The sequence below is a fragment of the Plecotus auritus genome (genome assembly GCF_963455305.1).
Source record: "Plecotus auritus genome assembly, chromosome: 7".
Lineage (NCBI taxonomy): Eukaryota > Metazoa > Chordata > Mammalia > Chiroptera > Vespertilionidae > Plecotus > Plecotus auritus.
In genome coordinates, this window is record NC_137774.1 from 55,347,632 (window position 1) to 55,367,854 (window position 20,223).

General features: G+C 60.1%; 1 protein-coding gene across 16 annotated transcripts in view; it reads left to right on the forward strand.

Annotated features, from left to right (window-relative positions):
* PEMT (phosphatidylethanolamine N-methyltransferase) overlaps positions 1-20,223 on the forward strand; it is a 60,722-nt gene that overhangs the window by 10,867 nt on the left and 29,632 nt on the right. For 15 of the 16 annotated variants that reach the window (XM_080678482.1, XM_080678493.1, XM_080678487.1 and 12 more), the window contains one exon: positions 1,444-1,551. In XM_080678482.1, the coding sequence (XP_080534608.1) occupies positions 1,459-1,551 (93 nt within the window). In that variant the 5' untranslated portion in view covers positions 1,444-1,458. The remainder of the gene's footprint in view (positions 1-1,443; positions 1,552-20,223) is intronic. The other variant, XM_080678480.1, reaches the window with a different exon arrangement.

Sequence of the window (20,223 nt, forward strand, 5' to 3'; positions counted from 1 at the left end):
ATAGAAACATCAGTGATGAGAGAGAATCATCGATCAGCTGCCTCCTGCACACCCCCTACTGGGGATGTGCCCGCAGCCAAGGTACATGCCCTTGACCAGAATCGAACCTGGGACCCATCAGTCCTCAGGCCAACGCTCTATCCACTGAGCAAAACCGGCTAGGGCAGTGTCTCATCTTTTTTAGAAAGAAATCAATGTTGCCTGACAGGTGTGGCTCAGAGGTTGAGCTTCGACCCATGAAACAGGAGATCACAATTCGATCCTGGTCAGGGCACATACCCAGGTTGTGGACTCGATCCCCAGTAGGTGCAATGCAGGAGGCAGCTGATCAGTGATTCTCTCTCATCGTTGGTGTTTCTAAGGCTTCCTCTCCCTCTTCCTTCCTCTCTTAGATCAGTAAAAAATATATTTTTTAAAAAACCATGTTGAAAGTGTCCAGCTTGTGCCTAGAGACGGGATCTCAGCTGTGCACAGTTCTGTCCCTGGGCGACATTTGGGCATATCTGGAGGCATTTTTGGTTGTCACACTGGGGAGAGCTACCCGCATTTAGGGGTGGGAGCCAGGAGTGCTGCTGACACCCACTGTCAGGGATGGCCCTCCTCGAGTGACCGAGCAGCAAGGCGTATGGAGGCCGAGCTGCCTGCTGCAGGTGCCGCCGCCACTGGGCTCCGCGGCCGCTGGGCTCCGTGGCATGCCAGGCTGCAGGTAGCACACAGGCGCTCAGCAGGCTGGTCCTGTGTTCTGAAGGCGGTGAGTTTGCTCTGGAATCTGCAGCTCGCGGTGGCCAGTGGACATGCTTTTCAGAATATCACATGTTGACACACATGTCTATCTAGTTTATGCTAAATTCTGTAGCTGAGCTGTGTTAGGAATGGGCCACATTTTACTTACCCATTCTTCGGTAGATGGACACATTTTCATTGCAAGTGTGCGACCAGAAGATCTTGGCTCACACACTGGGCTCGCGCGTGCGAGTGTCTCTATGGCCACGTGGGAGCCCACCTTTGCAGCTCAGCCTCATCGACACGCAGGACTGTCTGTCACTCAGTCTGTTGAGAAGAGGCACATTGGGTTGTGGAGTGTGCGTTTACCTGACTGCCGGCGAGGCTCTGCATCTATCTCTTCACACAGCGGCCCCTCGGTCCCTCGGGTGCTCTGGGCTTCTGGGCCTCTGCAGGCCCAGCCCCAGCGGGGTCACTCCCCTCCCGGCCCAGCACCCTGCACACGCTCCCCTGTGGCTCTCCGGAGCCCGAAGTCCGGCACAGCTGATTGGGTTTCAGCTCTTTATCTCCAGTTTTATGAGATCACCCTGTAGCAACCTGTGGGACATGGTGTGCCGAGCCTCCCAGTATGTTCCCAGAGGGTGGCTTCTGTGTGGGGGCGGGCGGGGCTGGCGGGCGGCGGGCAGTGGGCCTCAGCTGATGCCGGCTCTGTCCCCGCAGGCAGACCTCTGCGTGATGACCCGACTGCTGGGCTACGTGGACCCCTGGGAGCCCTGCTTTGTGGCCGCCGTCCTTGCCATCGTTTTCAACCCACTCTTCTGGAATGTGGTAAGCGCTGCTCTGCCTGCCCTGGGTCTGGGCCCATGGGAATCAGTCTTCCTGCTTCCAATTAGGTGGCATCCAGTTAGGGGACGTGGACCAGGGAAGCCCCTCACCTTGGGCATCCCACCATGCCTTGGCATTGCCAGATGGCCCTGGGTGGCTGCTGGGAAAGGCTGGGCAGCAGGCTGCCCATGGCGCTGCCCACTCTGCCTGGTGGCGTCATGAGGTCCTCCAGTGGGTGGAGTGGACCGACTCGGTTTAGGGTTTCTTCCCTCTCTGCATCTCACACGTGCTCCGCACACATGGTTAGCTTTCCTAAATGAGGCTCCTGCAAAGTGGTTCGCACACTAATGGCTGGAGGTAGCCGGGTAGCAAGAATGAGCCTCTGAGGAGTGAGGAGGGAGACGGCACCACTCGTCTGAGGGGCAGGGAAATGGGGAGGGTGGGAGAGGTCTGGGCAGTGGTGTGGGAGGTGGCCCCAGCCTTGGAGGGAAGCCCTCCTGCCATAGCCTTTCCCTGGACCAAGGTGTGGGGGCAGCGCTTGGAACTTGGGGTCAGGCTCTCCCAGGGCACCATTCCCGGAGAAATGAAAAAGGGCAGCGTTTGGGGCTGGGAGCTGCGCTGGGGTCCCAGGGCTTCAGGGTCCCTAGGCTATGGGGTTCCTGGGCTGTGGGGTCCCAGGGCTGCGGGATCTCTGGGCTGCAGGGTCCCGGGGCTACAGGGTCGCTGGGCTGCGGGGTCCCGGGGCTGTGGGGTCCCTGGGCTGTGGGGTCCCGGGGCTGGGTCTGGGTTTGCTGACACAGAGCCCAAGCAGCTGTGTCTCCCTCGAGTTTAGCTCATTGTTAGCAACACCCTGTTCTCAATTGTTTTCATTTCAGGTGACCACCTGGTCCCAGGGGCAGAGCAGGACATGTTTCTCATCTGGTTTATGAGTTAGTCCTTTATCCATCGGGGACACCGGGGTGGGCGAGGCTGCTCACCTTGAAGAGGCTGCTTTGGGAATGCCCTGTTCCTCTGTCCTGAACATGCTGGGCCTGCCTGAGGGGCTGGGCCTGGCCTGCCTGAGGGTCGCTGCCCCAGCGGGAGAGCAGTTGAGGGGAGGGAGCTCTGTGGGCCAGAGCTTGCTGTAGACCTCCCAGGAGGCACCTCCCCCACCTGCCTGCCCTGGCCCTGACCTGCTGGGCTCCCTCATAGGAGCTGTCGCCAGTGGGCAGTGCCTGCGGCGCCCTAGGCCCCCTCCCTCTGCTCCCTGCGCTCCCTCGCCTCTCCACCTCACTCTTCAGCTCTGTGGCAGCAGATAGGGAGGGTAGGCGGGTGTGCGCGCTGATCAAGGCCCCCAGCTGTCCAGCCTCACCTTGGGAACCTATGACAGTTCTGTGTGCAGAAAGGTGGGGTGGCTCTGTGGGTGTGACTGAGTAAAGGTTCTTGAGATGGCAGAGTTCTAGACTTTGGGGTGGTCCTACCTGCAGTGAGGTGTACCCGGTGAGCGGAGACAGGGGCAATGCAGTGCTGGCCTTGAAGAGCAGGGGTGTGGCCAGCGCCCTCAGCGCTGGGGGAGGTAAGGGGTGGGCTCTCCCTGGGCGGGCCACCAACTGCAGATCCTTGAGAGAGTTCCTGTGCCGTGAGCCACCCACCTGTGGGGTTTGCTAGCAGCACAGGAAGCTAGCCGGGTGCTAAACGGCTGTGGCTCCTGGACGGGAACATCGTGGTCTTTCTGCCACCGGCCTTTCCCACAAGCCTGGCTTTGACCAGTAGTCATGCTGGTTCTCCCAGCACTCAGGGCTTGACCTGACCAGTCCCCAGCGCCCTGAGGACACGGCGTCATGCACAGGCCCCTCCAGGTCTTTCCTGCGGGCCCTTCCCACAGCGCGTGCTGGGAGGTCATTCTGAAGCCATGCGGTGCCGTGTGTCACGGTGCAAGAGGTCTGGGTGGGCGGGCAGGAGGCACTGGTCTGGGTAGGCGGACCAGCTCTGGGGGTGGGGCACGAGAATCCCAACCCTGAGCACGGAGAGGGCACTGTGAACCACTAGGTGGTCAGGGACTCGGTCCTCTGGCTAACCCAGCACCTGGCGGGACGGTGTGCCTGTGCTGAGTGCGTGTCATGTAGTATTTCAGGTGTCACAGTAAAGGCCTCGGAGACCTCCATCATCTCGTTCAGGCATTGTCCTGAAATCAGGAGCGCATGGCCTGGGCCTGAGGCCTGGGTTCATAGCAGCGAAGCGGGGAGATGGGAGGACTGGCAGGGGTGACCTTGGAGCAGGAACCTGCCCTCTGAGGGAGGGAGCCCTCGGGTATCTGGGGAAGAGGAATCAGCAAGTGGGAGAGTCCTGAACAGCCACGTTATCCCAGCAGGGGGACAACGGGGGGACAATGGTAGCAGACCAGGGGTGGCGTAGGTCTGATCAGCAGCCGCGGGATGAGCAGCTGGCCTGACTCAGGTCTTCAAGGCTTATGTGGGAGCTTCTGGGAGAGCAGATGAGGGGCAGGTGGAGCAGGGAGGCTGTTGCAGCAACTGAGGTGCAAACCAGAGTGGCACCAGCGGGATTGGGAGAAGCAGTTAGATTCTGGGCACAATTTGAGGAGTCACTTGGATTTACCATGGTTTGGAGACCTGAGTGACTTATTAGTAAGAAGTATACATGGGGTCTCCTAAGTGTGGAGTTCAATCAAACCCAAAAGGACTGCCTTTGGAGAGCATCTGGGTAGGTAAGCATGGGGGGGGGGCGCACCCAGAGATCACGGGGGAGGGGGCACACCCAGAGAGCGCAGAGGGGGGAGGGGGCACACCCAAAGAGCGCAGGAGGGGGGAGGGGCACACCCAGAGAGCGCAAGGCGGGGAGGGGGCGCCCTAGAGAGTGCTGAAGCTCTGGCCCTTCCCTGGGCCTGGGCCTGTGTGTGTCTCCCATCTGGCTGTGATTCATGCTCTGTAATATCCTTTGTGATAAACTAACAACCTAGTGAATAATCTGGTCTCCTGAGTTCTGTGAGCTGGGTAGGTGGTGTCAGGATTGAGTTGAACTGTAGAATACCAGCTGGTGACACAGAACTGCTCGAGGGTGAGGGGTAAGAGTGGGTGCAGCCCCGGCCGGGTGGCTCAGTTGATTGGAGCGCCGTCCTGTGCACCAAAAGGTTGCAGTTTTGATTCATGGTCAGGGTACATTCCTAGATTACAGGAAGCAACCGATCAATGTTTTTCTTTCACCTCTCTCTCTCTCTCTCTCTCTCTCTCTCTCTCTCTCTCTCTCTCAAATCAATAAACATATTCTCAGGCGAGGGTAAAAAAATCACACAAAAAACTGGGTGTGGAGGGCGTGGTATTTGCTGCGCGGGGCAGTGAGAGGCGAGGGTTGTGAAGGAGTAACGCTGTCTGGAGACTCCAGTGGAGAGGGAGCCTGGGATTCAGGGATTGTGCGGGCTGGAAGTGATGTCAAAGCCTGCCCAGTGCTGAATCTGACCTTGGACCCTGACCTCTGCTGCTCAGGGCCACAGTCTGCTTCCCTGAGCTCTTGGAGATGTTCCCAGGATGGTAGCTGGGCTGTCTGCCCACATGTTGCCACCCTGCCTGCCAGCACCCAGCCCATCTCTCTCCTCATCCCACCCCCATGCCCAGCAGCCAGTCTGTTAGCATCTCCATGTTAGCACCCTGTTTCCAAGGCCTCACCCCTGTGTGGCTCAGCCACGGAGGCTTTCTCCCTTCTCCTTTCGTTCTCAGGGGAAACGTTAGCATTGCTGCCCTGCCCTCCCTGCACCCCCTGCTTTCCTGCTCCCTGGCTGCTGCCATTCAGCCTCCAGCAGAGGTGTGGGGGCCCGCATGGAGCTCCAGGCTCAGTTCGCTCCTTGTCCGCCCCCCACATCGGCCCTCACAGGTCCGTCTGCTCCACCTGGGCCACCACCATCACCCTCTCGCCCAGCCACACATCGTGAACACGGGCAGTATCGGTCCCCGCCCGGTGCCGCTCAGAGGCCACCTTGTTTAGGGGAAGTGTATGCTCTGGCCTGCCTGAGAGGCCCCTCTGCGGAACCCCTGGGTGACCCACTCTCTCCCTCAGGGCTCCCTGAACTCCTGCGCTGCTTCTTCCAGGCTGCCATCCTGCTCCCACCCCTCCAGCCCTATCTCTGGTCAGGGCTGCCACGCTGGCGTTGACATGTTGGGCTCCAGACATTACCAGGTCCTGAGGGGCGCAGTCGCCCTGGTGGTGTGAGTGAGGCAGCCGTGTGCCCTCCATTCTTGGCCCTCCGTCCCCAGCCATGTGCGCAGCTCTGTGCATGGAGAGCCAGGCCCTGCTTCCCGTGGACTCGCACCCAGCACCTGGCGGGCCTGTGGGCAGTGTTTATGAGGCTCCCCTGTAGCGGTCGCTCTCACACCTGATGCAGAGGGAGGGGGCCATGGGCTGAAGCACCTGGCGCCCCTCACGCCTTCAGCAGAGATGAGTGGCGGCCCGTGCCCTGGGGTGCCCTCCCTACCTCCCCACCCGTGCCCTGGTGGTGCCCTGAAGCTCCCTCTGTCACATGCGAGCCAGCCCCAATGTGGACCATAGCCTGAGCTCTCCCATTGTTCACAAAAGAAACTGTGTTTGGTGTCTTAACTATCATCCCAGGCAAATTGCTTGTCATGGCATCCAGGCTGGTTGCAGCGTTCAGCATGTTTGGAGCCGGCTACACTTGAGGTTTATGACAGTGTTCCTATCATTACTCTTCCACATGGGACCCGGGGAGAGTGCAGGGGTTCTAGCAACCCCTCAGGACAGTGTAAGTGGGGGGACAGGCCTGGCAGCGGGTTCCTTGGCGCTGAGGGTGCTTCTGAGGCTGTTCTCTGGGCCCAGCCTGGCCGACTCTGTCCTTGCCCCCAGCGCGCCTGCTTGCCCATGCCTCTGCTCGCTCTTCTCCCTGAGACCCAGGGGCAGTGTGCAGCCCCATGACCCCCCTGCAGCCACCCTCAGGCCCCTCTCTGAGGGGGGTCCACAGCCGGGCTCAGGCAGCCCTCAATGTGCTCACCGAGGGCATGTGATTAATGAGTTGGTCTCCCCAACCAACCTCGGCAGTGCCCTCGCGGGCCCTGCAGCAGCCCGGAGGCCCTCAGGCTTGGCTTGTTTCCCTGGGGCCGTAGGCAAACTGTGGCTCGGGAGTCACATGCGGCTCTTTGGCCCCTTGAGTGTGGCTCTTCCACAAAATACCACGGCCTGGGCGAGTCTATTTTGAAGAAGTGGCGAAGAAGTTTAAGTTTAAAAAATTTGGCTCTCAAAAGAAATTTCAATCGTTGTACTGTTGATATTTGGCTCTGTTGACTAATGAGTTTGCCGACCACTGCCCTGGGGGATAACCAGGGGAATGAGGCCCCCCCGAGGGTGAGATTGGGAGGAGGTGGCTCTTTCTCTCCAGGAAGTGCCTGGCTGGGGGCAGGGGGCCCGAGGCAGAGTGAGCATTATCCTGCAGACACTTGTGGCCCAGGCTGTGGTCTGAGTTCCTGGCTGCAGGCTTTGCAAGGAGCCTGGCAGCAGGACAGTAGGTGGCGCTGTGGGTGAGGCGAGGCCTTCCCCTCCACTCCCAGGGCCCAGCCTGCCCTGCCAACACCTGCACTGGCCGCGCTGCCTCAGTTTCCGTTTTCAGGTGCCCAGCCAGCAATCCATGGGCCCGTTTAGGGGAGTACTGGGGGATCCCCACAGGTGCGGGGAAACTGGCCCTGCAGATGCTTCAAGCTGAAGCGAGGGAACCAGCCAGGTACCGGGAGGGAGGTCCACCCAAACCCTGAGTGCGTGTGCCCTCTGGCCCGGGTTTCTCCATCCACGAGTGAGGGCGTCAGTTGAGGTCCCGCCACGCCCTGAAGCGCTAGGACCCCCTCCCTCTCCAGGTCCCACTCGGGCCAGCAGGTGAGAGCTATGGGAAGTGCAGGCTGTGAGTTGGGACTTGATGAATAATAAGGCTCTCAATTAGAGGACATGTGCAGAGCACAGGCATTGAGGGGCACGAGCTTGGGGCTGCACGGTGTCCTAAGGGGACCGCTGGACTCTCCAGAGGGGTGGGAGGTTGGGGGCAGGAGTCCAGAAGACCACAGGAGGGGGACAGCAGGCCCAGGTCCCCTGAGGGAGGATCCCAAATGCTGGCCTGCAACCCTGACTCTGCTAGAGTTTGCCAGTGCGTGTGGGTGCCAGTGCGTGTGTGAGTGTGTGGGCGTGCACGGTGAGCGTGCATGTGTGTCCCATGCAGACAGGCAGGGAACTGGATGGGGGTGTGGACCAGGCGGTCTGAGGCCCTTGCTCCCATCTGGCTCTGAAGCCAGGCTCCCAGGGCCTGGCCACACACCACTGGGCCCTGGGCCGCAGTTTCTGGGTCAGGAAGGAGCTGCTCTGTCGGCGAGGCTTCTTTGGCAGGATGCTGTGCGGGCCTGCTGGTATAACCTGGAAGCAGGGCAGTGACGGAGGCCTTGGCCCTGATAGCACAGGCCCCTTCCCACCGGTTGGCACTTGTCCCTTCCCTGCTATCACCCAGGACACTGGCCTCCTGGAGTCTCCCGGCCCCAGCTCTGCTCGGGCTGGGTTCCTACAGAACTAGTGGTGTGTCTGGCCTTGGCTTCCTGGCTGGGATAGTCTGCTGCTTGTCATTAGGGACCATGGCCTTGAGGTTGGCTCTGTACGTGTGTTCTTTCTGAGCCAGGGTGCAGATGAATGTTTGAGCTGGAAGCAGCCTGGCTGCCCCGTCGGTCTGTCTGCCTCTGAGTGGAGAGCCACCGATAGCAGCTTGGCGTTGTGGGGCTGCTGGCAGTGCCTGGCAGGGAGCCTCGTGCCATTGGCCAGGACTAACCTCGGAGTCTTGGTGTCCGAGCGCGTGGTGCTCAGTGCCCGTGGCACCTCCATCCGGGTCAGCTTGGGGTGACACAGTTGTGGACAAAAGGGAGGGAAGCGGAAGAAGGCTCTCCCATCCACGCCCTGCCCAGGTGGCCCTGCCTCAGCCGCTCCTCCCTCCCCTGCTATCACCCAGCTGGGAGCAAGGGCCCGGTTTATGCTCTAGAGCTGGGATGTGAGCTTCCTTGGAAGGCCGCGCTGTGTGGTGGGGCCCGAGCACAGCTTCCCACAGGGGCTGAGCCCTGGTCCTGCCGCAGCGCCGAGGCCCAGCTGCCCTGGTGTGGGGTCCACGTTAAGTGCAGTGGGACGGCTCTTGGGGGCATGGTGTACTGTGGGTGGTCTCAGGATCCTTCCCCCATGGAGGGGCAGGGCAGATTCCCATTCCCTCACCTGTTCTCGGGGTCCCAGGAGTTAAGGGGCTCTGGAAGCTGGCAGCTTATGTCTTGGGTCCAGGAGAGAGTCTGTGGACCATTTCCAAGGCTTGGGTTTTGGTTTCAAACTTGCTCCGTGACCTGACAAAGCCCCTCCCCTGGGCCTCTATTGCCCCATCTCAGGTCTGCTGCCCAGAAGCCAGGCCATGGGGGCGGGGGGTGGGTAGAGAAGGGGGGCTGTGCGAAAGGGCTTGGAGCATGGAGTGCCCAGTGTCCTATCTGGCTCGAAGGAGCAGCACCGGACAGGGCTTGTGTCAGTGGAAACTTCTGCCCTAGTGACTGCCCCAGCTTTGGGCCCAGTGCTTTCACTTCTCCCAGAATCTCACAAAGAGGATGTCTTTGGCCATAGCAACGCATCTTGAAGAGTATTTCTGTAGCTGCGACCCCTTCCTTGGCCAGGAGTAGGGATTCGTTAGGGCGAAACCACGAGTCTCAGGGGATGGCTGCTGTGTGCACTGCTGGCCAGCGCTGGGCCGTACCTGGCTGGGAGCCCAGCCTGCGTGCTGGGGAGTCAGGCCTCGGAGTTCCAGTCTGCCGGTCGCCCAAGAGGCAGCCCATCCTTCCACCTCTATCACCAGTCCTAGTGTGGGGCAGGCCTGAAACTACCATTCTAGGAGTGTATATAGAAGAGGGGGTGCCGGTGGGGCCGGGAGCTCAGCTGGGATGCTGAGGTGTGTGCTGCGTAGGAGCAGAGGCCACGAAGGTTGCCTGGACCCAGAGCTGAGCAGCCCAGCCAAGATGATCCAGCACAGAGCGATGGGGAACCTGAAGGACAGTGGGTTAGGTGAGGACGACAGGCCGAGCCTGCAAGATTCTCAACCATAGTTAACTAACCAGGCGCCTCGAGGCTGGACCCTGCACCCAGACAAGGCTGTGTGCCCTTGCACAGTGTCCCCTGCCATTCACTTGCCTGTGCACTTTCTTGCTTTGTCCCTGCTACCCACCCCCCCCCACCCCCGCCGAAAAATTCTGAGGTGGGCCCACTTGTGCAGCAGGGAGGCAGCCCCCTTGGGGTGCGGGGGAGGGAGGAGGGCAGCATGACACTGGGACGGACCCTGGCTAGCTGCGAGGGGCACAAACAGCAGGTGTGGGTGGGGTGGCCCGCAAGGACGCGAGACCTCTAGTACTGCTGCCCAGGACTGGACGGGTTGTCCTTCCTCAGGGCTTCCCTCGGCTGAGAAAAGGAGCGCAGAGTGGAAGTGGGCGGCATCCTCCGGGCACAGGGCGGCATCAGCTCCTTGCCCATCCATCAGCCAGCACGGCAGGTGGAGCTGCCCAGGCAGCAGATGAACAATGGGCATGAAGGGGCTTGTGAGCAATAGAGCTCATTGCGAGTGTCCCAAAGCCCTACCGCCTGTGGTTTATAATGAAGGTGCATTTGGTCTTCCTCCTGGCTCCTGGCGCAGAGCTCCAAAGACCCTTCAAGTTCTGAAGTGCTGAGAGGTCGCAGTGTCTTCGGTAAGTCAGCCAGGCGACTGAATGCCTTGGAAAGCCTGTCACCCAGGGGTGGGGCTGTATGTAGTGGAGTCAACTGTGTGGTGCATGGGCTGGACTTGCGTCCCATCTGGGGCTCCCATCACGGGGTGGAGTGCTGGCGCTGAGTGCAGCACTGGAAAGTGAGTTAGTCACCTGCTGTGAGGAAGCCGTGCTGAAGTCTAGGAGGTGGAGTGGGGAGAGCCCCTGGGCTGGTGCCTGGGCTGGAAGGTGGTGCGTGGAGGCCACGCCTGAGTCCCACCCCCACGCATGGGGGTGCACACTCCCCCTCCTGCCCTGCGTGTCACCTCCAGGGGCTGCTCCTGAGTCACACCCTCCATCATAACCTGAGAGCTCGTTAGCGCCGAGTTCCTTCGGCTGCTGTGAGGCGCTCCAACAAATTAATTGAGCCTGCGGAGGGTTGGGGGACCTCCAGTGCATGCCTGTGGCTTAGAGCAAGGTGACTGCCTGGACTGACTGGCACCTGAGGTGGGAGTGGGGGGAGCAGTTTTGAGGGACTGAGCGTTAACCTGGGGGACCCAGTGCAGTTGCTAGGTAGATGGTGTCAGGATTACCTTAATTGCATGGTGGTGTTGGAAAATCACACACTCGGAGATACTATGACTCTTAATTTTATTTGCTCATGAACTTTTTTTTTTTTTAATATATTTTATTGATATTTCACAGAGAGGAAGGGAGAGGGATAGAGAGCCAGAAACATCGATGAGAGAGAAACATCGATCAGCTGCCTCCTGCACACCTCCCACTGGGGATGTGCCCGCAACCAAGGTACATGCCCTTGACCAGAATCGAACCCGGGACCTTTCAGTCCGCAGGCCGACGCTCTATCCACTGAGCCAAACCGGTTTCGGCTGCTCATGAACTTTGGATGGCCTTTTGGGCCAGGCCTCTGTTTGGGCCTAAACTTTCCCTTTTCCTGAGGGGTGCCCTGTGCCTTGCCCTCCAAAACTTTTTCTCATCCAGTTCTGGTGGTGCCCGCCTGACTATACCAGCAGCAATGCCCACGGTGCTACGGGGTCTGCCCCAAGCCTCCTGCTGTCCAGAGAGTCCCTGCTCACCCCTGCACCCCCCGCCCTCAGAGACGGGCCACCCATCTGCACACTGGCTCCGAGGCCCCAGCAGAATCCTGGGTGGTTGCCCGAGGCTGGAGGTGTTGTCCGACCTCGGTGGTGTCTCAGGGCGGATTTGTGAGGGCTGCTCCTCGGGCCCAGGGGCGTGCTGCCAGGGAAGGCACCTGCAGAGGTCTGGGCCTGAATTCTCCCCCAGTTGCACCCCCATGCTCCTCTGAAACATGCCCACCTGCAGGGAGAAGGGTGAGCTCCCTGTGGGGCACCGGCCGGAGGGGCTGAGTCAGCCTTGCTGCTGACTGTGGCCTGTCCTCCATGCCCCGCCCACTCACTTGGCTCTGAGACAGACCGCTATCCTCTCACCGGGTGTCACAGCACCCGCCCTGTGGCAGCCTCCGTCCCTCTGCGCTGGGCTCGGAGAGGCTGCTCTGAACGTTGCCCTCTGCAGACTCCCCTGTTCTGTCTGTAGACTCTGTCCCTGGTCCAGCAGGTCTCAGGCGGGGGCGGGGGGGGGGGGCGGGCATTGCCCTGTTCTCAGCCTGCCTCCCCACCAGCCTTTGAGGAAGGGCCAGGAGAGCCCTGGCAGGAGCAGAGCCTGCCGTGGAGTGAGCGTGATGTCACCACCACTGGATGGACTCAACCTGGAGGCCCTGCGGGGTCAACCCCAGATTTTTCAGAAGTAGCAGCTGGGGACCAGAGAGGCTGCTCGACCCAGTTCACAGCTCGGAGCTCACAGGTGGGCCTGGCACTGGGGCTCCCACTTGTGCATTACCCCCCCGCCCCATCGCCCCCTGGAGGGCTGGCCTGGTGCAAATACAGCCCTTACTGGCAGCATGGCCCGGCCAGGATGCAGGGCCTACTGGCAGGAGAGGCCCTTGGAGCACCTGTTGGGAATCTGGCCTTGTGGCCCTGCCCCCTGGCGCCTGGGGTGCGCGTGTGTGCCCGGCACTGACTTCTGACAGCCTGGCTTCCTGGCTGTGTTTGCCCTCCTGTGTCAATATTATGACTGCACTTGGACTTTCTGTGGGCAGGGCCTCATGTGGGGCTGCCACGAGGGCTGCCACCAGCAGGGATGCCTCTTCTGGGACAGAGCAGGTGCAGGTGTCCTCAGGTCTGTCCTTGGCCTCTTCAGCCCCAGGAGCCCAGCGTAGTTGGGCTGCCCTGCCCACCGTCCCCCCAATCCTCCCTGTCCAACTCGCTCAGCCAGGGGATGGGCACGGGCCCTGAGCCTGCGAGCGGTCCTGCCAGGATGCCTCCCAGCTGAGGTCCCTGGGGGAGCTCAGTGACTTTTCTGAGCCACTTTTCTCAGCTGCAACCTCAGTGCAGCAGTCGGGCCTGTGGTGCACAGGTTGGATGGGGCCAGAGTGGAGCCACCGGAGCCAGCTGGTCAGTGGGCACGCTCCCTCCACCTCCCCCTAGCGCACTGTCAGCTTCTGCCTGGCAGCTCCCTGAGGCCTGGCTGCCTTGGGGCTTTTGCTGGGAGCTGTCCTGTGGCTATAGTCCTTCCTGTGGGTATGGGCAGGGCCTGGCCTCCCAGCTTGGGGCTGACTGCCTGGGCCCACGTTGTGGGTAGCTACCGACCAAGCTCCACCTCAGCTCCATGCCTCATTCCCTCATCTGTGAGATACTGTGGGGTCCATCCCAGGGGGTGGCGAGGGTGATGAGGAAATGCGCATGCGCATGCGCACGGCTGAGCCTGCTCAGAGAGCCTTTTCTCCCTGGTCCTGCCTGGTTAGGGCCCAGGCTGCCTGCTGGCCCTGCTGATCATATGATTTGACCTTGTGGTTGGAGGAAGGGACAGGGAAGGTTGTAGAGAAAGGGAAGAGATGGGGGAGGGTGCCCCCATGTTCTGGCCTTCACATTGGCCTCTGGTTCCCTGGCATGTGCCCACTGGACCCAGGAGTCCTGACCCAGGAGTGGCCAGTTAGTTCGGGTGGTTCCCAAAGGTGGGGGCAGTGGGAGACTGCTCTGTGGGTCTTCTGAGGAGTTTGCACCTGCTGCTGGGCTGGCAGGGCCTCTGAGGGCACTGGGTCCTCGTGAGAATTCAGCAGCTTGGTCCCCAGACGGGATTGGTGCAGTGCCCGTCAGTGCGTGTGCACATGCTGCCGTGGCCACGCCTGAGTCCCACCCCCACGCATGGGGGTGCACACGCCAAACATTTGAATAAATGAGTGAGTAGATATTATGCCCCTTCTTTCACTTCTGTGCTGTGAGCTCGTCTTTAAAAATCGGCTGAAATGGTCCTGATGGTGCTGATGAGCGGCTGCCCTGGAAGGACCGTTTGCTGAGGCCCAGCGCCCTCACCTGTGCAGAGGTCGCACCAGCCGGTGTGCACCTGCACGGCAACCAGCTCCAGGGCCAGCCCATCCTGATACAGATTGGGATGCTTGCACCTTCCAGCCTCTTTACTGGCTGCAAGCACGTGGCCAGTCACTGGGGGCAGAGGCCCCGGTGACCTTGGCTGCTGGTGGAGGCGGAGGGTGCAGGTCTCCTGTGCTGTCTGCATGAGCTGTGTTTGCAAGAAGAGTGACAGGAGGAGGTGGGGCAGGTGCCTGCAGCTGCTCTGGGCCTCAGCCTGCCTCTCAGCCCCACAGGAGACCCCAACTCCCAGGCTGGAGCAGCCGACCCCTGGCAGGGCCTGTAGGGCCTCTGGAGAGAGGAAGAATCAACTCTCCCCAATGCAGCCCATCTCCTGCTGTGACTGGAATATGGCACCTCTCAAGACAGGCAAAGAAAATAAAGGGAGTCATACGAGAATTTGCTAGACTCCCGAGTAGAGTTGCAGAGTTGGAAGGCGCTGCGAGCCTGGCTGTGCTGGTTGCTGATTGGGAAGGGCGCTGGGGGGGCCGAGGCGGCACTTCCAGGAGGCCCCGTGAGGGTGAGAAGGCAGGAGGCTTTTCCTGGGCTCCCAGGACACAGGGTCAGGCGCTCCAGAGGGTGAGGAAGCCAGGAGCAGAGCTCCAGCGGGCCTGAAGCAGAGCCTGGCGGCAGGCAGGAGAGCCGCTCCAGCGTGTGGGGCACATGGCCCTCCCCTCCCTCTGGGTCTCCCAGCAGCCTCCCTGGAAACAAGGACAGTTAGTTAGAGGAGACATCGGAAGGTCAGAGCTAAGCCCTGGGCAGCACTCTGGCTCCCACAGCAAGGGGGGTCCCCCACCAACTCCTAGGGCTGAGCAGAGGGAGTTCCAGGGCGCGCTTCTTGGGGGGCTGTTGGCAGCCTGACCCCTTGTTGGCCCCGGTGTGACCTATGGCTTTCATGGAGGTAGCTACTGGGACCCTGAGAGCTCGATCCCCAGAACACAGCCTTTCTAACCCTCAGTCCCCAAATGTCCTTACACCTGAACGGAGCCTGGGCACTGGTTTCTATGAGAACAGGCTCAGACTGTGGTTTCTGGAAGTGGTGAGGGGGGCTGGGCCCGGCCTCCAGGTGAGAGCCTTGGTGCCCCAGCCCCACGGGCAGGACAGGTGCTCCAGTGGCTGGAGCAGCGTGTTCAGAAGCCCTTGTTCCCTGGACATGGACTTGACACCTTCCACGGTCGGGGCTGAGACATCCTCCCTGGGAGTTTGGAAAGTCAGGTGTGAGATCCAGTGGCCTAATTTTATTTTTAAAGATATCTCTTATTTATTTATTTATTTATTTATTTATTTATTTATTTATTTATTTATTTTTATTCTTTATTTTCATAGATTTAGGTACCAAGCACGGATTGCAGGTTTTCCTTTTTCCAGAAATTTTTTCAATTACAGTTGACATTCAATATCATTTTGTATTGGTTTCAGGTGTACTGCATAGTGTTAGACAATCATGTACTTTACATAGTGTCCCCCAACACTCCCAGTGCCACCTGCCCTAATTGCAGAGCTCGGGTGTCCATGTCCAGCAGCAGCAGGGTGATTAGGAAGAGGGGAGGAGCGGCGGCAGCCTGGCCTCGACCCTGCTGAGCTGTGAGCGAGAACACTTCCCCGTTCTAATTGACCCGTCAGTAGTGCCAGTGGCTGGGGAGGTCTTTTGCTTCTGCAGGCAGAGGTCCCGTTCGTTCCTTCAGCCGCTGCGTCCTATCTGTGGCATGACCGGCCTGTCACTAACCCACCGTCTTCCCACGGATGCATGTCTAGTTTATTTCAGACTTATACTCCGTGAATAGCGCTACAGTAAACATCCTTGGGTCTGCCCAGGACCTGGGCTTGCCCGGTCAGAGAACCGGTGGGTGTGACTGATGGAAATTGGCAGGGAGGCCCAAGACCCCATGTCCTGAATGGAACTGCCCATGTGGCTTGTGCATGAGACTCGGTCCCCGAGTGCCACAGGGAACCTTAACCCTGTCCCAGACTGCAAAGCCAGCAGGGGCTCCTTTCAGACCCGGCGAGAGACAGGGAGACTGTGCAGGCTCCTCCCAGGAGCCCCGCGGCAGGCAGGGGCTGTGCTGTTCTGCTTTGCCTGTTCCTGGGGGACAGAGGACCGCAAGTGTCCCTGTCCTCGGAGGCCATGAGGGTGTTCTGGCAGACGGGGATTAGCACAGAGCACAGTATTTGAACCCAGGCTGTACCCAGGGAGGAGAGTCCCCGTGCCAGGCACTGTCTCCTCTATCGGAGCCTTAGGACAGTCGCACTGGTCTGTGAAGGGCTGGGTTTCAGCCAGGACACCACCTTGTCTCTTCCTGCTGCTGGGCAGGTCCCTGCCTCCCCACACTGGCTCTGCCCTGCTGCCCTCTGCACAGGCACCATGTGGCCGCATGGGGCACCGTGTGGCACCGTGTGGCTGTGCGGGCACATGCCTCCCTCCATCAGCTGGGCTGGAGCTGACGAGTCCTCAGACCAGCAGAAAAGCACTGCTTTTGCCCAAGGAATGGACGAACATTCACCTGCTTTTGCAGCAAATGGACTGCAGGTCCTGGGGGCGTCACCCTCAGGGGAGGTGGCCGGAGGCACATGAGGACTCCTGTGTTGTCTTTACATCTTTCCTGGAGCCCTAAAAGCATGCCATAATCAAGATTTATTTTTAAACGGCCACGGCTGCTTGTCACTCAGAGGCGTGTCCCAGGGCCTGGGCAGTGAGTCTGTCCAGAAATGCCACCGAGTTAGGCATGTGTATGGCCCGTGCCACCCCTGAACCCCTGTCTGACAGGCCTCCCTCCCACCTTCACAGCCTGTGTCCAAGGAGGCCTCCTGGACTCTGGGGCAGATTTGACCACCGACTGTAGATCCTTTGGGTCCCTTGAGGGCTCGGCGAGATAATCCCCAGTCCTGCTCAGTGCTCGACATCACCTCCCTTCCTCACCACTCCGGCCTGTGGGCGCCCCTCCGCCCTGCTCCTGCCTTCCTGCCTGCACCCCCAGGCGTGCGCAGCCCTTGTGGAAGGTCTGGTGTGCAGCGCAGTGTCATGAGCTGCTGCCTGGGGCCTTCAGGTCCTGAGCTGCCTCAGGGGTCTCGTGAGGATGGGGGTGGCTCCCTCCCCTAGGGAGGTCGGTGCCCGGGCTCGGGGCTCATGACGGTGGTGCCTGCTCCCACTGGGCTTCTTTGGTTAGGCCCGGGTTAGTGTTTCTGATCTGATAGCTGGGAGTTTCAGATTTCCTTAGTGCTCTTAGCTCTTTGGTTCTGCTTCTCCATCCCCATCTCCCATTTCCCTTGTCATGGAGTTTGGGATTATTCCCCTCAGAGCTCACTGCCACCTGCCGTGTGGTTTAGGTTCTCTGTGTCCCTGGTGCCTCTGGCTTCCATCCTGGGAAAGCACCCTACCCTGCTAACAACCGAGTCTGGGATGAAAAATAACCTTCAGGCCTGCTCAGTCCCCTTCCTTTCCAAACCCCTGGCATTGGGGTCCTGGGGACCCAGGCCCTCGTGCTGCCTAGGATCTGATGAGAGGTAGAGCCTCGCCCCGCACAGGCACACCAGCAGGTGGGGACCATGTGGGCAGCGGGCCGGGCTGCCAGGAGACTGACTTTGGCAGGACCTGGTGTTCCGCCAGAGGACCCTTCTTTCTGTGCTTGCTGTGGTGTCCCCTTTTCTTCCCTCAGGCCTTAGAGAAGCCTCCCTGACACCCCACCCCAAGTTATTCTTTCTCCAAGCTCTGGTTCTTTCCATCACATCTCTGGCATGTCTACCCCATCCAGGCGGCCTCCTGAGGCAGAGGCTGTGTCTTGCCTGTTCTCAACGTCCAGTGCCTGGCATTCGGCAGATGCCCCATAGCTGCTCAGAGACAGACCTGCAGCCTCGGAAGCTAGGATGGCCTTTGTTTGCATTGAGTTTGAGCATGTTTGTAAATATTCACTCATTCACTCGGCCTCTGCAACTGTGACACAGCTCCTTCTCCCCTCCTCCTGCTCTTGCTCCTCCTCCTGCTCCTCCTCCTGATCCTGCTTCTCCACCTCCTCCTCCTCCTCCTCCTCCTCCTCCCGATCCTGCTTTTCCTGCTCCTCCTCCTTCCACTCCTTCTCCTCCTGATCCTCCTCCTGGGGCTGGAGCATCTCTGTGTTGCCCTTGGGAAGGAGAGGCCTGGCGGGGTGGCGGGGGGCGGTGCATGAGGCCTCCTCATGCTGCTCACAGCCCTGCAGACACCTCTCCTCGTCTTTCTGTGCTCTTAGCAGATTTAGCAAATGTCACAAATGCTCCCAGTTGTTTACACCCCATCATGCCCCCCCCCCACACACCTGGCCCCCAGCCTGCTCCTGCCCGTGTCCCAGACACGACGCCTAGCTGCTTCCTGGGGGGAGCCCAGGCTGTGCCTCGTGGTCTCAGGATTGCTGAGCCAGCCCTGGACCAGGCAGAGTGTGGGTTGGCTAGGCAGGGCGGCCGTGGGCCCAGCAGGCTCTGGCCTACACGGTGGCACATGCTGTTCTCCCTGATGCTGTATTTCCTTTCTTCCCCGTGGCTTTGCCTGGGCCACTGCGAATGCAGAAGTGACACTGGGCATGCTCACTTAGCATGTTGATGGTTGAGCCAGTGTGCCTGAGTGCAGGGCCCCTGGGAGGTGCAGAGGCTGCATGAGGAGGACGGTGGGTACCGAGCTTGTCTTGCTGTGAGCACGGCATGGGCAAGGTGGCCCGGGCTTAGAGAGGGGACGGAGCAGAGGAGGCTTAAGGCACGCATCCCCGGAGGAGACAGGCTTTAGCAGGAGACTGGCCCGAGAGGAATGGGTTTCTCAGGCAGAGGAACTTGTTTTAATTGACAAATTTCAAGCATACAGAAAAGCAGAAAATGAACCCCCACACTGTCAAATAGGTTCTGGAACATCTTGCCATATTTGCTGGAGTCACAAATGCCATTACATGTACCCCTTCAACCCTTTACCGTAGCAGTTCTAGCACTAAGGACACTTCCTGTCTCGGCACAACTTCATTATTACAAGAGGAACATTTTGAGCAAAAGTTGGGAAGCAGCCCTAACCAGTTTGGCTCAGTGGATGGAGTGTCGGCCTGCAGACTGAAGGGTCCCAGGTTTGATTCTGGTCAAGGGCATGTACCTTGGTTGTGGGCACATCCCCAGCGTGGGGCATCCACCGTCGCCTGGATTGGCCTCTGCTTCCCCCAGGAGGCAGCTGATCAATGTTTCTAACTCTCTATCCCTCTACCTTCCTCTCTATAAAAAATCAATAAAATGTATTTTTAAAAAAAGTTGGGAAGCAGGCAGAGCAGGACTTGTTCTGAGATGGAGTGAATGAGTCATCGGAGGTGTGCAGCCCTGGGAGGGGCAACAGGCAGATGGTCCGTGTACTGTTGAGAGGAGTGTGGTTGGAGAGGTGAGGCCAAGACCTAGGATGCAGGATGAATGAGGCTGCTGCTTCAGCCCGTGGACATGGCTCGGGGCCGGGCCCTGGGGGTGGGCGCCCACGAGGAGGGTCCGCAGGCGGCCTGCCGGCACAGTGTGATGCAGGCAGACAGAAGGCAGGGGCAGCTTCTCCAGGTGGCAGGCATGGTATAAAGAGTCGAGGAACAAATGTGCTGGGGGTGGGAGGGGCCGTGCCTCTCGGGGTGATGCCTGGGCAGACCGGGGTGAGGTGAGGCTTGGTGGTGGTGGCCTGCATGTGCTGGACCTCTCGGGGTCACTGCTGTAGGTGAGCCACTCAGAGTGCCCCAGAAAGATGGCAGCTCTGTGGCCTGCACTGCGACATCACAGGATGGCTCTCGGAGGGTTCCGCCAACCCACCCCCTCCCCCAGAGAGGTTGGGCTTTAAAGGGGTGTGTCCTGGCGAGGAACGGGGTCTCGCAGGCTGATGGTCCCACTGTGGCTCTCTGTGGGGGTTGAGGATGCCGGGTGGCCTGGGAATGGGATGTGCCCTGTGACGTTGGTGAGGGCCTCGCCAAGGCAGTGCGCTCAAGAGGAAGCGTGGGGCATCCACCGTCGCCTGGATCGGCCTCTGCTTCCCCCCAAAGCTCAGGTCTAGATCCCTGGTGGGAGCCTGGGGCTACAGTGGTGGCACACTGCCTGTGCTTCTGCCCGGGGTCACCTGGGAAAGTCCGAGTCTGGTGAGAAAGGGCCCTAGGCCCAGGTCTGGCCCGGGCGTGGGGACAGGCACCATTTACTGTTGTCCTGGCACTGCAGGATGCTGGAGGGGGGATGTTTGAGAGCATTCCCTCTGCGCCCTGTGTCTGTCCCAGCCAATCAGCCAGTGGGAGGGTGGGCCCCAGTGCTGAGTGGTTAGAAACAGGCTGACTTTCCTACTTCTCAGCTGTGTGGCTTTGGGCAAGCCACTCAACCTCTCTGTGCCCTCATGTGTGAAACGAAGTATCTCTCTCCTGGGTGGGAGTGAGGACTCGACAGTCCCCGCCGGTCCAGGTCTCCCCACCTGCCACACTGGCCTCTGGCCGGGCCGGGCGGGGCCTTCTCCTGGTGGCTGGCACTGAGATGCCCCG